General features: G+C 40.1%; 1 protein-coding gene across 1 annotated transcript in view; it reads right to left on the reverse strand.

Moving 5' to 3' along the window:
* The window catches only part of slc27a1 (solute carrier family 27 member 1), a 39,157-nt gene that overhangs the window by 4,371 nt on the left and 17,358 nt on the right, over window positions 1–17,428 (reverse strand). The window contains exons 4-12 of the mRNA XM_003223204.4: window positions 16,205–16,366; window positions 14,979–15,048; window positions 12,969–13,060; window positions 12,732–12,841; window positions 10,020–10,229; window positions 8,601–8,727; window positions 6,516–6,653; window positions 4,697–4,861; window positions 1,281–1,427 (exon numbers count right to left, since the gene is read on the reverse strand). Coding sequence (XP_003223252.1) covers window positions 1,281–1,427; window positions 4,697–4,861; window positions 6,516–6,653; window positions 8,601–8,727; window positions 10,020–10,229; window positions 12,732–12,841; window positions 12,969–13,060; window positions 14,979–15,048; window positions 16,205–16,366 — 1,221 coding nt within the window. The remainder of the gene's footprint in view (window positions 1–1,280; window positions 1,428–4,696; window positions 4,862–6,515; window positions 6,654–8,600; window positions 8,728–10,019; window positions 10,230–12,731; window positions 12,842–12,968; window positions 13,061–14,978; window positions 15,049–16,204; window positions 16,367–17,428) is intronic.

The raw sequence follows: 17,428 nt of genomic DNA on the forward strand, positions 1-17,428 counted from the left end.
CATGCTAATATTTGGAATGGCATTTTATCTTAATCCCTCATTAGATACAATAAAGCCCCCAGTGTTGCAATGGGTTAAACCCTTGTGATGGCAGGACTGCTGACCTAAAGGTCAGCAGTTCCAATCTGGGGAGCGGGGTGAGCTCCCGTCTGTCAGCTCCAGCTTCCCATGCGGAGAAGCCTCCCACAGGATGCTGTACCCTGGGCAACATCCTTGCAGATGACCAATTCTTTCACACCACAAGCGACTTGCAGTTTTTCAAGTTGCTCCTGACACACACACACAAAATAGATATGTTTTGATATGGGAAAGGCTTTTGTTTGTAACTCTTTTTGGGTAGATAGCACTTCCTCATTGTGTATGACATTCTAAAAAATATTTAAGATAAATATATATTAAGCAACAGGGTGTTTAATCTGCTTTCATAACCACCCAAAGCTAGATAATATCAAAGCCACTGGATATTACCATATAATCATCCTGGAGGATCTAAAAAATTACTACAGAGGTATTTTTTCTAGGAATTTGCTACTTCTTCCAGTGGAAGAATACCACAGAATTGCCTGGAGAACCTAGAAAATTCAGAGAGGAGAAACAGATTTGCTTGACTAGAATGCTCACCTTTTTTTTGGCTAAATTACCTCACCAAAATTAGAGTGTGCATTAGATTTGTGTAATACGGTAATCTTAGTGCTGAGCCCAAGCAAAAGAGGAGGCCACTTCAGGAGCTCCTATTTTAGGGATGTCACGTCTAACTTAATGGCCATGGCTCAATGCTATGCAATCCTGGGATTTGCAGTTTGGTGACCCACCAAAATTTTTGGACAGAGAAAGCTCAAGACCATGTAAAACTATATGATTCCATAACACTGAGTCAGGGCAGTTCAAGTGGATTCGTTCTACAGCACAGATGCACCCCAAGTTTTTTTCTTCATTAATGGATGTTTTGGTGTTTTTAAAAGAAGGAATACTAAGCAGGTAGCATTGTAATGCACACCTTTTTTGGCCATATTACAAAGAATGCACTTTTTGCTGCTACGCATTACATTCAGCAGCAACTACTTTTTTTGGTTTCAGGGTTTTGAAAATTGAGGTGTACATTAGATTTGATGGTGCATTCGACTCAAGTAAATACAGGTATTGTATTGGATATAAATAAATGAAACTGTTGGTACCGTTGCAACTGGTATCAGGTTCATACTGCTTAATGTATTAAATTGGCAGCCACTGGTGACTTTAATCCTCTCCTAAGGTATGTGAAGCTGCTGATGTGCCATTACCTGTGGTATCGACCTGTGGCAAGAGTCGGAGGAAGATGGGCCGTGCATAAGGAGGGAGCACTTTCTGCATTTCCAAGTATAGTACATTAGGATTTAGCTTTGCTTCTGGATCAGCAATGGCTGCCATTCCAGCCTTGCCTTCAACTCCTGAAATGTAAAAAGAAAGCATCAGAAGCAAGGAAGGGAGCAGCTGATTTTTGCTAACCCAAAATGGCAAGAGGTTCTGAACTTGTTAATACCCACAGCTGGAAATCAATTAAGTAGTAGCCTTTTCTCTCAGCATCCATACCACAGCAAAGGAGTAAAGATAGCTTGGCTTCAGCCACCAGCAAGGGACCCTGTCCGTCTTCATTAGAAAGGAGACCTCTCAGCTATCAGTTGTCCTGTAACTTCAGAGGTTATCCTAACCTCTGTCTGAAGCCAGAGACCTGCTTGGTCATTGTAATCCACCCTCCCAGCAAACACAGAAGCCAAGGAACACTTGCCCAGCTCCAAATTGATGTGGCTGCTCTATACAACGTGCTCTTTTGTCAAACTGATCTTCCCTCTCTGCCTTTCTTTCCACTTTTTCCCTCATGTTTCTCTCAGTTTTTTTAGTTTGGAAAGGCAGGGTGTGTGTCTTATTTTCATTTATACAGAGTCCCCACTTCCCGAGCAGCCTTGTACACTGAATATTAATTGCTGCAACCTCATTTTGGAAACTTTCTCACTGCAAAGTGGGATAAATATATTTTTAGAATAAAGCCTAGAGGATCAAGCTGCAGCTGATGAGCAGCCAATGGAATATTTTCTCAAGTCAAAAGATACCAATGCCTTGTGGCTTGGTTTAACTCTGCTTTGAGCCTTTCATTTAGGTCAGCAACGAACCTTTGGTGACTCAGCAGAAAGTAGGATTGTGTTCTGTTCTAACACTTCATGCCAGGAATCCCAATGGTGCTACTGAGAGCAAACAAGAGAAGTCTTTTGGCAGAAGGAAAGAAAGGCACCCACCCTGTTCTGTGGCACTGCTGCCTAAATACAAAATTTTGACATTCTAGCTTCAGGATCCAGTGTCCTGAAAATCTTAAATTTGCATTTCAATATTAACACAAAGTCTTTAGGCTCGATGAAAATGCTAGAATACCTCTTTGGCAACATAAAGCATGGATGTTTTTGTTGCCTACACATCATCTACTTCTCTCTTCACAGCCCTTACTTTCAATCCTACACTTTCCCCATCTTCCTATTCTCCAGCTCTTGAGAACAGCTAGATGTAGAACAAACTGCATAAAACAGCTAGAAATTTATTCAAGACCCAAAAACAAAATCTGGTGTACAATTGCCACAGACCCATCTGTGCATCTACTCTTCCCACCCTCAAAGAAAACATTGGGAATCTATCTAGATATCTCTTCGACTTAAATATGATTACTTTTGAATTGGAGAAATCTACCGGTGTGCACAAAGCAGAGCTGCAACAATAGATCAAGAGTGTCTGAGGACTTTATTCATTGTTCAGCATTACTTTTCTGCTTTATTTGAAATCTGTTTTCGATATCTATTTTCTATTAACCATAGAATCGTAGAGTTGGAGGAGACCGCATGGGCCATCTAGTCCAACCCCCTGCTATGCAGGAAAAGCACAAGCAAAGTACCCCTGACAGATGGCCATCCAGCCTGTTTAAAAAGCTTCCAAAGAAGGAGCCTCCAACACACTCTGAGGCAGTGTGTTCCACCTCTGAACAGCTCTTTCAGCCAGGAAGTCCTTCCTAATGTTCAGGTGGACTCTCCTTTACTGTAATTTGAACCCACTGCTCTGAGTCCTAGTTTCCAGGGGAGCAGAAAACATGCATCCTTCCTCTTCTTTATGATAGCCTTTCAAATATTTAAACATGGCTATCATCACTCCTCTCAAACTTGTCTTCTGCAGGCTGAACATACCCAGGTCTTTAAGACACTTCTCATAGAAATTAATGGTCTCCAGACCTTTGATTATTTTAATTCTTTAGCCCTTCTACATTCCACAGGATTCCAAAGAAGTCCACATTTGTCATTCTTACATATAAGAAAAAAATGCCCACAGAATATGTATTCTGGTCACTAGAATCCGCAACTCTTACATTAGGCATCAATGGCATGAATTTACATTTTAGTATATACAGAGCTGTAAGACGTGTAATCCAAGTAGAGGGTTTCAACAGATATTTTCAGAAATAGAAATACATTTTCAAGGGTAGTTTTCAAGTGTAAATTCAAGACAGGACAACTGGTCTGGTAGCAAAATGGAGCAATAGAATATCTTTCCTTTAAGAAGAAAAAAAAAGGTTCCCCATCTTATTTTGTTATTGTATATTTAGTATGCTGTTCCTTTCTGCCTATTTTACCTGTGACAAATATTTCAGACCCCAGTTAAAGAACTTGTCTAGGCCAAGGAGATGTATCAATTAACAAAAATAACAAAAAAGAAGAAAATAATGAGAAATCCCTAAACCCTTCAGAATATATTCTGAAGGATATCAAAATAGAAATATTTTTCTGTTTATGAGACAAATGTTTTACTGAGCAAAATGCAGCCCACAGGCTGTTCCCAATACTATTTTTGAGGTTTCAAGCCCTCCCCATTCTAAAAATATTCTTGCTAAAAAGATACTCTGTTAACATGAGCATAAAAGCAAAAGACCATTTAACCAGGAAATAAACCTGGAAGCAATTTTGGGTTTCCCTCCTGATTAATTTAAGACTGAGACTTAAATAGTCCATGGAGGCTTAGAAACAGCAAAAAACTCCCCTCACCAACAGCTCTGCAGGGCATTTTGATAAATAGATTAGTAGTTTAAAATATAAAAAATATGATGTGGGCACATGGACACTGAAGACTTTTGTGATCCTGAAGGACGTTGCTTCCTGGCAATTAGTTTGTGGTTTTGCTGGATTCAACATGAATGGAGTAATGCCCTCTAAAACTTTTATCAAGCCTAACATAGCACCTCATTACTTCACAATTTCTAAAGCAAAAGGCAAGAAAAGATGAAGAACTTACCATCCTTAATGTGTAATCTACTTATTCCACCCTTGGGTGGAGAAAAGGATAAAGAGGTGTTGAAGATGAGACCAGAATTCATGAGACCATGAGTGCCAAAACCTACCATCAGATAACATTTTTAATTTACTCATTATCTTCTAGTGTGGATAGAATGTTCACTGTCCTTTACCCATAATGATATATGAATAGACACTGATAATAATGATAAAGACATACAGTTTTGTCATGTCATTTGTGCTTATGTTCTACGCCTGACATGGCATGTTTCTGTGGAGTACATTCTTCCTTCTTGTAAGCCTGTTTGCAGAAGCAACAACTAGTTTTGAAACCAGGTATTCCTACTAAGAGCCACCCCTGCTTATTTCTAAACCCTAAAACCAAGGGTTCAGATTACCTGGCACCTCCACCCCATACACTGCCACATCTGTCTTGCTGAGAATGTGGCTCAGGATCCCCTCAATCTCAGTGGTGGAGACGTTCTCCCCTCGCCAACGGAAGGTGTCTCCACTCCGGTCTTTGAAGTACATGTAACCAAGCTCATCCATCACAAGTACATCTCCTGCAAGGAAACAAGTGAGCCTCGGTATTCAGTGAATTCACAGGACCATGTGCCTTTCTTTATCAGAATTATGGGGGTTTGTCAACTGGGGACCAAGGTAAAATAATAATATTGCTCTGTGCTTACTAATACTGAGAAGGCCAAAATGCAGCCCTCCATATAGTGTTAGACTACAACTTCCAGCATTTCATATCATTAGCTATGCTGGCTAGGGCTTATGTGAGCCACAGACTGAAAATAACTAAAAGATTGCACATCTTCCACCCATGCATTTAACAGGATGGTTCAGGAATAAACAGGAATCAGAAGACAGGACAGAAGAACATCCATTCTTATGGCCCATCTACAGAAGATGGGCCACTGAAGAAAGATAATGGGTCACATTAGTCCCTCCAGGAGATTTTGGAGAGATGCATACACTCCTGCTAAAAAAAAAGCCAACAACTTTTTTGTCTCCAATTGCCTTCTAGGGGATAAGGGTGCATTATTAGTATGTTTTTTTTCCTGCTTGGACCATTTTAAGCCCAGGAGAGACCCTTTTTATTAACAGGATTGATCAGAAGTAATTTCTTGTTCACATATGTTTTTAAAAACGACTAACTTGGGCTTAAAGTATGGTGAAAATGTCCCCCTTCCTAAAAGGTAATTAGGAACAATTTATTTTATTTTGGTTTATTTTTGGCAAATATTGGGTTGAATTTTGGTTTGACTCCTTGGGGGTTTAGAGGATTGGCAATACAATGGAAATGTTCTCTCAAAAAATATTTTGTTTGAAAAAAAATGATTCTACGAGAATTTGGCGGCCACAAAAAATGGCCCTGGCATGCTGCGCAGAATCTATAGGCTACATCTTGCCAGTCTCTGATCAAGTTTGAAATTGTAGCTACACATAAAATAATTTTATTCCGCTTTCTCTCCTATTTAAGTATTATCAAAACATCTTCTATATTATTAAAGACCCTGTCGATTCTGGATTGAACGGGTTTTGGGCAAATTAAGTCAACAAATAACAATGGCCAACACACATTTTGGTGTCTCAAATGTTTAATCTGCTGATTCCAAAAATTGCACCAGCTTTCCTCTCTCAGCTCTAGCTGAGATAAAGAACACATACCACTCTTCATCTGCTTGTCCATAGAAAACCATGAAAACCCTATCTAAGAAACTAGAGCTGATGCGGTCTATCCAAGGAGATTTTCAGAATCAGCACACAAAATAACCCTAGAAATAGGTCTAAAAACCAAGACACCAAGGAAGAATTGTGTAATTTGTTTAGCACATATATTTACAGAAAGCCACATCAAAGAGCTAAGTTGCATAAGGCTAGTGAGACACGTTTCAACCTTCATATTAAATGAAACGTTACTTGAAAATAGCATTTTAACAACTCTCCTCCTGCTCAAGGACAAATATTAGCAATTGGGAGATTTTGGGTCTTTGTCTACTTAGTCTGAAAAAGATGTATTTTGTAGACTACTAGTTCTCAATCTTTTGTTCATCTCCCAGAAGGCCAAGCCAACTTAGCCAACTATCAGGAATTCTTGCAGCCAAAGTCCAAAACACCTGGAGGATCACAGAATGGGAACAACATTTTTGGACCATTACTTGCAATGTCTTTATCCACCAAGAAACAAGTTAACTGTTTGGAGAATACCTGAAAGGTAAGCCTGGTCTCCTTTCTTGAAGACATTGTAGGCTATTTTCTTGTTAGTTGCATTCTCATTAACATAGCCATCAAAACGACGCAAGGGGTCCTTCTGGTTAATTCGTCCCACAAGCAGGCCTGGCTCTCCTGAAAGAGACAGAACAAGAATTCCAGAAAGAATGATCGATCATTAGTATAATCACAGCTTTAGGTACCTTCGTGGCTAGCTGGATGGTTTTATTTATATCTCGGCAACTCATTGTCTCTACCACAGTGTTTTAACTGAATAGTTGGAGAAATGGGTATTGTCATTTGCAGCTGTGTTCAGGCCCTGGATTCTTGTCACACTTTCATTTCGATTCAACTTTGTCCATCACTAACCTTTGGACAGTTCCCTAAAAGATATGGCTCCCTTCTCCTTCCTCCCCAGATGGTTATGAATTCAACTATATCCTGAATGTGAACGTAGGTGAATACAAATATTTTTGATGCAGTATACTGATTGGGGAGTTGGCGAAACAAAGTGTAATGCATTTCATTCAAGAAATCCCAGATAAAACAGTAGAAACTACAAAGCAGCCTATTTGGATTAGTGGTCTGATTTTGTAAAAAAACATCTTTTTCCATTCCCATAACTGCTGGGTAAAGTTAGATTAAGTCAGAAAGATGGGTACACATGAAATGATGCTAGTTCACCACTGAGTTAAGATAATAGAATAAGAATAGTGTAAGGAGAAAGGGAAAAAAAATCTGGTGTGTCTTTTTGCGCATATTTGTGCTCGTGGCACAACAATTGCCACAGACCCATCTGTGCATCTACTCTTCCCACCCTAGAATCATAGAATCATAGAATAGTAGAGTTGGAAGAGACCTCATGGGCCATCCAGTCCAACCCCCTGCCAAGAAGCAGGAAATCACATTCAAAGCACCCCCGACAGATGGCCATCCAGCCTCTGCTTAAAAGCCTCCAAGGAAGGAGCCTCCACCACAGCCCAGGGGAGAGAGTTCCACTGTCGAACAGCCCTCACAGTGAGGAAGTTCTTCCTGATGTTCAGGTGGAGGCTGAGGGGTAGAGAGGATTTATCTGCCTCTTTAATGACACCAATATACTTGTAACAAAATGCAAATTTGTGCACACGAAAACTACACAGCAAAACACAAAATGGCGTCAAGGAATTCAGAACCATCTCCCTACACCATTTCTGCATCTAATCACATGGTCCCAAATCCTATAAAAAGTGACATGCATATTTACAGCCATTCTTATTACCTTCAAAGAGAGAATGCCTTCACTTTCCCACCATGTAATTTCTCTTTATTAAATACCAGTTGTCATACAAGTTTAAAAAACCTACAAAAGCAATCCATCCACAGAAATACATCCTCTTAAATCCATTATTACATGCTTTTTAGACACACCAACAAGAAACACTTCCTGATTCTGTAGGATAAACACACTCAATCCTCAGTTGCAAAAAGAAGACCGGAAAAGGCATATATTCTGATTTTTTACCCTTCATTTGAATAATCCCAAGAATTCTTCATTTGTATAACCCCAAGATTTTCTTTAAGGGTTTTAGGAAAATGGGAGACAACTCAATGTCCATCAGATTACATATATCAAAACAGCTGCATTTCATGGTTTGGGTAAAGATGTAGCTCCCTTGTTCAAGCCATGCTTACTCATAACTAAATGTGGATAATGAGAATTCCAGGCCCTTGTGGGCAGTTCCCTCACTACTTCTTTATATCTAGGTTTCTTCTGGTCAGTGCTTTCACTGTGAAAGCTTTTTGCTTCAGGACACTGGTGAGAATCTTCAGGCCACCACTCTCCTGCCCAGAGGTCAGCCCAGTAAAGATGGCTTCTGTAAGTAGATCTTCTAACCTAAAAGAAAGCAACAGATCCCCTTGCCTTAAATCAGGATGTCTATTCAGGTATTGGCCACCTTGGTAACAATTCTGGGCAAACAGCAACCACAGATAATCAGCAAAGATTTAGATATTCAGTAATAGCATTTTATATTCTGCTGGGATTTTTAATCTCCCCTAATTACATGCAATAGATGAAGTACGTGGCACTCACTGTGTATTTACCTGGACGACAGGAGATACAGAGTCCATTTGAACTCCGTATCAGTTCCATGGTATCTTCATTTACTTTCACCAGTCGGATGGGATACACATTTGGCAAAATCCGGCTGTTGAACCCACAGGCACCAACCTGCCAATGAAAGAGCAAAGTTTATTTATTATTTTTTTAAAAAACTAAGTTGTTTGTTATGATGGCAAGTAAATAACTGTGTGCATATTTATTATGTACCAGGATAAGGGCCTGTGAGTGCTCAAAACATACAGAGTGTTGAAGAGTTGAGTGAATAAGAACAAAAGGGAAACTACAAAGCACACAAAAGAGGGAGCTGTCATGCTCAAGCAAGATGGTAGTTTATAGCAAATATTATGAAGTGGGCTAGTAGAATAATTACAGAGAGAGTATGTTCCATGCATATGGAGGGGGGGGGGGAGAATATGTGCTGTGAGTTCATTAGTTTTTAATTTTCTGCATTTTCTTAGCAATACATAATTTCTTTTTGCTACACTATGTGAGCCTCCCCCCGCCATTTGTATATAGAAACAGAATGTTTGGGGTCAGGCCAGGAAAGGCCCTGAAAAGATAGGTGGGAAAAGAGCATTATTTTGCCATTCCTGAAACTCCCTATTCTTCCTGAACAATGCTACGAAATTCTTACCCCAAACCAGAAGAAGCCCTGAATCAGTGCATTCCTCTCCGGGGATGGGAATATACTGCAACATTTTGTTGACAGCTTCTCTTGAAGAAATCTATGAAATAAGACTAATAACTAATAAAGCCTACACCTATCAGGATTCTGAGGACTGAAACTCTGTTCTGACCTGGTGGCAAGCAGAGCATATAGAAGTGATACTTTCCAAGATCAGCCTCCTAACTGCCGTCACACCTCATAGTGACCTATTCTGTGGAGGGATTTGCCCACTAATCCAATCACTTCTTCAGGAGCTTAAATCATTTCACCTTCCTGTTCTTGCATGTTTCACTGCTAGACCAAGTGGATAAGATTTTTGTCACCTCCCCCAATGCTAAAAGCTGAGTAGCAGTTGTCCTGTTACAGATTGCTGAAACTGTGTGCACCCACATACACACAGAGCCTAAGTAGCCAAACAGAGGTATTCCCAAATACCATATTTCATGCCATTGATTGTAAGATGTGGGGTACAATTCTAAGATTCACCCCATTTTTAGAAATGTTTATATAGGGAAAATGCATCTTAGAATTGAAGAAATACAGTAATACATATCCAAAATCAGAAAAAAATACAATAGTGCAAAAATCAGACTCTGCAAGTTGTATGGAACTAGTGAACTGCAGAATACTCAGTCTCTTCAGTAGATGAGAATTTGTCTAAACAGATTAACAAGATTAAATCCACAAAAACATACTCCAAAATATAAATGCTTATGGTAATTCTTTAATATACCTTTCCGTCCAGATTAGCAATGCTGCAGTTACATTCCGTAGCCCCATAAAATTCCCCAATCTGTTTAATTCGGAAGCGCTTAGTGAAATCTTCCCAGATAGTGGGCCTCAAACCATTTCCTATTGCCAGCCGCACTTGGTGCTGTGTTTCTGCTTCTCGCACTGGTTGGTTCAACAAGTACCTGCAGATCTCTCCAATATACTGAATAATCTGTAAGAAACAAGACGTATTAATTGGAAGGAGCAATAACATCTGAAGAAAACTGGGTCAGAAGGAAACCTTTCCAGATTTATTGTAAGATGAGGGGAAAGAAAATATGTTTTTATTATCTTTTGCTTTCGGAAAAAATAGAGATGAATGATTGAGCAGCAAAAATATTTTATGACATTTAAATGAAAAATTGTTACTATTAATGGGCCATCTTTGTGTTTGGATGTCACTTTCCAGGTGAACAGACCCAGCATGACTCATGTTACCTAGTAGAAAAAGGGTCATTTAAGGTATGTTAAACTATTTCAATTGTGCCCAAACTAATTAGGCAGCAGTTCTTAAAAAAAGAAAAGAATCTAGACATTTACAAAACCACTGGAAGTAACTATCATGTTTAAAGATGGTACAGTTTCAAGACAGTACAAATATAGCATTGTCTCCTCTCTCTCTCTCTCTCTCATGCAAAGGCCTGCTATAATACTTTCATGGAACAATTCAGAACCAAGAATGCTTTCTTCTTGAGAACTGTATATTATGTGTATGAAAAGAAGATAAACCAATTAAATAGGACATCCTTAACTGAGCTATAACTCTAGCTTGCAATCAGTTGGAACACAGGAAAAATAAGGTGTGCACATGGGAAGTAAGTATGATTTGCATACCTCTAAGGCTATTTTCAAACCAATGATCCATACTGTCCATGAGAAATCTCCTATAGTATAATCTCAAGTTGTTGTATCACAGCTTAGAAAATGTTGACTTATGTTGTCTGGTCTACAAAAATGGTTACTGGACTAAATTCCTACCTAATTTGAAAACGACATCATCATTGCGTGGATGCAATCTTTATATACTGAGACAATGAAACAGTCCTACGCTGTGCATATCTACTGAGAAGCAAGCCATATTTTGCTCAATGGGGTTTGCTTCCAAATAAGTAGACTCGGTACTGCAGTCTTAATTAGGCTCTTCAAATAGGAAGCAAAAGAAAGCACTGCATACAAGTGGAAGTAAAGGTCAACCTAAGGAATTTCTTCTTGACCTAAGCCTTCCCACAGGGGAGGGGGGAGCAGAAAAATTGATCCAGCCTCTTCCTTGGTGAGTTTCATGCATGACGTGCAGCAACGGTGCCAGGGATGAGATTGATTTTCTCACACCTTCTGCCTCTCTGTTACCCAAAATAGCATGGCTGGAAGGGGAGGTAAAAAAGTCAAGGGATTTTCAACTGGAATCTCCTGTTACAGAAAAGCTGGCACGCTAAACCAAAAGTACGCTATCCGATCACAGAGGGCTGGCAGCATTACAGTCAGCTGAACTCAATAGCACATTTACAACACAGGGATAAGAGAAAGCTGACGAACTCACTTCACCTGTATCAGAGGCAGCTGTGCTGGTCCAGTGACTGCCTCATGTAGCTGATCCTTAAGTGGCACAAATAGTAGCAGGGAAAGCAGATCATTTTACACCATAGGGCATGGCCACTGGCATACAGGTTCTGGGAGGGTATATTTCAGTTTTCCACCACAGCCATCAACATGTACTGTGTGTGTCCCCCAAATTCACTATCCACACACGGATTCATACACCACTCCATCACGGCTTCAATAATACTAAATTAACACTGAATTTTCCACATCATGGACCTCTTGGCAAGGGACATGCTGTTTAGCTTCCATGAACACCTATAAAATTTAATGATTCAGCACTAATTGCCCTTAATTGATTGACATAGCTTTCAGATCTCCCATCCAGCTGAGGTACTTACGGACAAGCCACTAACACAAACAGAATGTGATATGTAAACCGGGAATTATTTTTTTTACATTGGAACTGCAGGAAAGTAATTTTGAAGCACCACATCCCTCTCTACGAACCTGTGAGATATCTAGGATTGACTGGTAAGGGATTCTCTCTGTCCCACCACCCATTCATGTGAAAGGCGGTAAAAAGAGAAAGGAGGGCCTTTTCTACTCCTAGACTCTGGAACTCCCTCCCAAGAGAGACTAGGATGGCCTTGTTTCTGCTGGCCCCTTGCAATCAAGCCTAAGCCATTTACTTGCTATCAGGAATTTAGAGAATGATGAGAGGCAGACTGCTGAGAAGGTTGTGCATGGGATTCTGGAGGGATTGGGAGTTTTAAACATAATTTTAATTTTATTTTAATTTTATATTCACAAACTAATATTTAATTGTTTTTTAAATTTTGTATTTGTTTTGTTTTAAATTTTTATTAGATAGTGTGGTTGTTAGCTGCCTTGAGCTCTGATGGGGAGAAAGATGGGATATAAATAAAGATGATAATAATAATAATAATAATAATAATAATAATAATAATATCTGATTTAGTCCTCTCACCCCACCATGTGGGTCATGTGCCAAACAGTCTTCTTGATCTTTGTGACCTATAGCTGCCTTGCCAAACACAGCCTCCACGCAAATACATTTGCTCCCCCCCTCCTACAAACTGTGGTGCCTACAAGCAGAGTTCAGAACTCTCCTTACTGTGCACTTGTATTTCACACAGTCATCCCAGAAGCGACTGGCAGAAAATTTCTTCCGAATCACTACAGTCAGGCCATGGATCACACACTGGCCAGCACCCATGATGTTCCCTAAAAGAGAGAGAAAATATTTGAGAACACCAAGCTCACCATGATCCAGAAGGGAAAGCATACTCTTTCAACAGCAGACTGTCACTAATAATGAGGCAGCCGACCTCCAGCAACAATTCCTGCCTACCTGCTGAGTGATACAGTGGCAAGCAGTTATAGATTATGTCCTGGGGGGTCATTCTGTAGGCATAATAACCAAAAGCTGCTATTCGGTAGTACCTATAAGGAAATTAAAAAAAAATATTTCAGGGAAGTCCATATAATTGTTCCTGGCTGTTATAAGATGAAAGCTATTATGTGATGAAAGCATGTTATTTGCACAAACAAGGGCCAACTACAGCAGACATGAAAACAACTTTTATCTCAATGATACAAGTACATGCCTGGGACATTGTACATAGACTGACAAAAGGTGCCCAGATTTCTAACCATGAGTAGATCTCAGAAGGAGCTGAATGACAGACTTAAACCCACACAATGACTTCACATAGAGAACCTGTGTGTCTACTTTAGAAAATCTCTCCATAAACTCTATAATGACACCATAGTGGTGGTGAGGGCTTAAGCTGTCTTAAGCAGCCCTATCACAGGAGTTAACGTACTTTATTTTTTAAAGAAGGGTAATTTCTACTTGGTCCGACTGGAGTTTTAACTTTTCACCTATTTTGCTTCCTACTGCTGTTTAAGAGACTTAGAGTGTACTCCTTTCTCTTTGAAAAGGAGAAGTGCAGGCCACAATCAAACCACCAAAGTAAATGAAGAGTCAAAAAACCACAAAATGGCATGCTTGAGAAATTCAGGTTACAACATTATGGATTATTTCGCTCAGAAATAAGATTGGCAGAGGAAAGACATGAAGTAAAATAAAGGTAAAAGTTTCCCCTTGACAGTAATTCTAGTCGAGTCTGACTCTTGGGGTGTGTGTGTGTGTGCGCTTATCTCCATTTCTAAGCTGAAGTGCTGGCGTTGTCTGCAGACAACTGCATGGACCGCCGTTACCTTCCTGCTGGAGTGGTAGCTGTTGATCTACGCACATTTGCATGTTTTCAAAGTGCTAGGTTGGCAGAAGCTGGCGCTAACAACGGGAGCTCACTCTGTCCTGTGGATTCGAACCGTCAACCTTCCGGTTAGCAAGTTCTGCAGCTTAGTGGTTTAACCCACTTCTGTTTTGCAGAACATGAAATAGTTTTGCGAAATGACACACCAGACACACAATCATCTAATGAAGCTAGGCATGGTAGATTCAGGACAGATAAAAGGAAGCTGTACTATGAACTCTGCAAGAAGATGTAGAGATATGTATCAATCTGGACAACTTTAAAGGGGGGAATAATAACATTTAGGGAATATTAATATTTGCAAAAAGCTACTATTCACTATGTTGCCGTTATATTAGCCCCATATTATGAGGCAGTACATCTCTTGGTCCTAGCTGATGTAGAATTTGACCAAATAGATAATACTGTGCTCATGTCCTACAGAAAGGACTTCTCAAAACATCTAGCTAGAATAGAATAATAGACCAGATAACCCTTCCCAATGATCCAGTGCAGTTTCTTCTGTATCTTCTATCAAATTTCTTTTCCAACCTTCAGTACAATGGCACCACTTTCCTGTATCCTCTTTTCTATCAAGATCTTTCCAAAATTACAGCCATTAGAGCCTTTTCCTGTAGCGGTAAGATCAAAACAGCTTCATCCTGAAAAATCCCTGCTACCATCCACTTTATCGTGTCCACAGCATTAGAACAAGAGCAAAATTAAATCTTTTTAGGTATAAAAGCATACCAACCGGGGAGTAAGCCAAAGCGCTTCCATTTAAACTGTCATATATTTGGGGTGCAGAGGGTGACTAAAGAGTCGCCAATATGATTTACTACAGCACCGTTATTACATAGTGGACAACCTAACGGGCCTGCCTATGCTTCATTTTGTTTGCTCCTTCTTGTTCACAATGCTTGAGCAGACCCAGAGGAAGCAGCAGCTCTTACTCCTAGAGGACACATAGGAGAAGCACCCCATAATCCTGTGTTCAGCAGCATCTGTTTTAATATTTGTGCACATGATTAGAATTTTCACAAATGAAAATTATTCTGAATATGAGCAAATGAAGACCAATATCCAACAACGCTCCTTACCTGCTGTGCACCACAATGGCAGCCTTTGGCATTCCAGTTGTGCCAGAAGTGTAGATGTAGAACAGCCGATCTAGGAGGGAAAGGACAGAAAGAGAGGTAGTGTCTTGGTGTCTTTGCTATTTCTACCCCATTTGGCATATTGCTATGGAAGCAACAGACAAAATAAGGAAAGAAGCATTTGTGTCAGTCAGTCCCTTGCCTGCAGCTACCCACAACCTAAGAGGCATCTTTGCTCTTTGAGCCACATGCACAGGTCTGAGGGCATAATGTTTTAGCCCTAGTGACACCTCTCTAAGCTGCTTTGAGTCTCCTTGTCGGAGAGAAAAGTGGGGTATAAACTTTTGGACAAGTGGGCTTACAAATAAAAGATCCACCCCATAAAGAAATTGTAGTACTGTTTAACAGCAGCAGCATAACCCAGCAGCAGCAGCCAGAAAGTGACCAAATGAACAAAAACACACAGACCAAGTTAATTTGCCTTTCACTTCCTCTGGAGGCTGTTTCTTGTAACAAAAATAACACTCCTGAAGTATTTACAAAACACAGTTTCTTCCAACACAAACACAGTTCATTAAACTTAACTGGGCATAAAACCAATGCCTTATCTTCGCCTACTCAACCCAAGACTTTATCTTCATTCTTCTATCGTGGATGACTCAAACTACAGACAACACAACAGCACTGGCTACACCAGGCATTGGCAAACTTGGGCCCTCTAGGTGTTTTGGACTTCAACTCCCACAATTCCTAACAGCCGGTAAGCTGTTAGGAATTATAGGAGTTGAAGTCCAAAACACCCGGAGGGCCCAAGTTTGCCCATGCCTGGGCTACACTGAACACAGCAATTCACTCCTTCGTTCTCATTCTCTCTTTCCCTTTGCTCTCTCTCTCTTAACTCCACAGGCACACCTGCCTGTAACAACCTACTGGTTTAGCTGAGTCACTGCACCATTTTAACACTTACAGTGTCTATATATCACTTTTGTAATTAAAAATACACTGATAATTTTTCAGTATCTCTGACATAAATAAGATAGCCTCCACGTCTTCCTGGAACTAGGTAAAACGCCTGGCTGGGACATCTAATATCATGAACCTGAAAGAAAGATCACATAACACCTGTGCCTCCATCACAAGCAAAGAAGAGAAGAAAAATTGCTGGCTTCTTAATGGGCCCTGTGGGTAAATCCATGGCTTGCTCAAGCCTTGTCTTCAAGGAAACATACCATCTAATCCCTTGGCTGGAACTTGAGCTGGAGGAGACGTTGATGCTTTGGCCAGAAGCGGATCCAAATGCTTGGTGTCTGGAGGGATGGATTCAGGTTTGAATTCTCCAGAACAGAACTTGACCATGTTTTTCCCCAGCCCTCCATTCACTTCAGATATAGCTGCAAAACCAAAAACAGTCCTTGTTATAACATAATCATCCAAGTCACTGAATTTCTTTCTCTGAAACTGATGCCAAATTAAGGTTGGTTGGAATTTGCTTATTCCAAGATAAACTCCATCTATGTAATGTATCATATATACATTGTGACTGTGCAAATTATGCTAGGTAAAGGTTTCCCCTGACGTTAAGTCCAGTCGTGACTGACTCTGGGGGTTGGTTCTCAGCTCCATTTCTAAGCCGAAGAGCCGGTGTTGTCCGTAGACACCTCCAAGGTCATGTGGCCAGCATGACTGCATGGAGTGCCGTTACCTTCCCACCGGAGTGGTACCTATTTATCTACTCACATTTGCATGTTTTCAACTGCTAGGTTGGCAGGAGCTGGGGCTAACAGCGGGCGCTCATTCCGCTCCCGGGATTTGAACCTGGGACCTTTTGGTCCACAAGTTCAGCAGCTCAGCGCTTTAACACACTGTGCCACCAGTGCAAATTATGCTAGCTGTGTGCAAAAAGATATAAGCTAAATACACTCAAATCATGTCCAGCATAGTATCTTCCTTCACAGTAATGCCTTGAAATCTTTATTCTTTTAATTTTTAGTAATGTTCCCCCGGTCTTGTTGCATGTAACTTTATTTTAGTGCAAGGCACACACACGGAGCAGTCTGCCCACTGCAGCAAGGCTACACGTGCAGAAACCTACTTATGATCTGTGAGACAGAGTACGTTATAAAAAAAAATTCTACAACAGGGATCCTTTTAATGACAAACATCACTATAACAATGCTGGATATTATGGCTATTTAAAATATGCTGTTTTGTGATTTATTTATTTCCGGCATCCATACACCACATTTCTGACCTACAACTTACTGAAGTGATTTGTTAAAAGATGAATAACTATATCAATAAAAATGAATACAATACAACAGGCAAGTCTTCCAGTAAGCACCTTAATATATGCATGGATAGTTTTATATGGAACAGTCAGGTATCCTGGTCTTAAGCCATTATATTTTTCTAGAGTATATATATTCAGTGTTTTCAATTATTTTGTTGCAAAC

The sequence above is a fragment of the Anolis carolinensis genome, chromosome 2 (assembly GCF_035594765.1).
Source record: "Anolis carolinensis isolate JA03-04 chromosome 2, rAnoCar3.1.pri, whole genome shotgun sequence".
Taxonomy (NCBI): domain Eukaryota; kingdom Metazoa; phylum Chordata; class Lepidosauria; order Squamata; family Dactyloidae; genus Anolis; species Anolis carolinensis.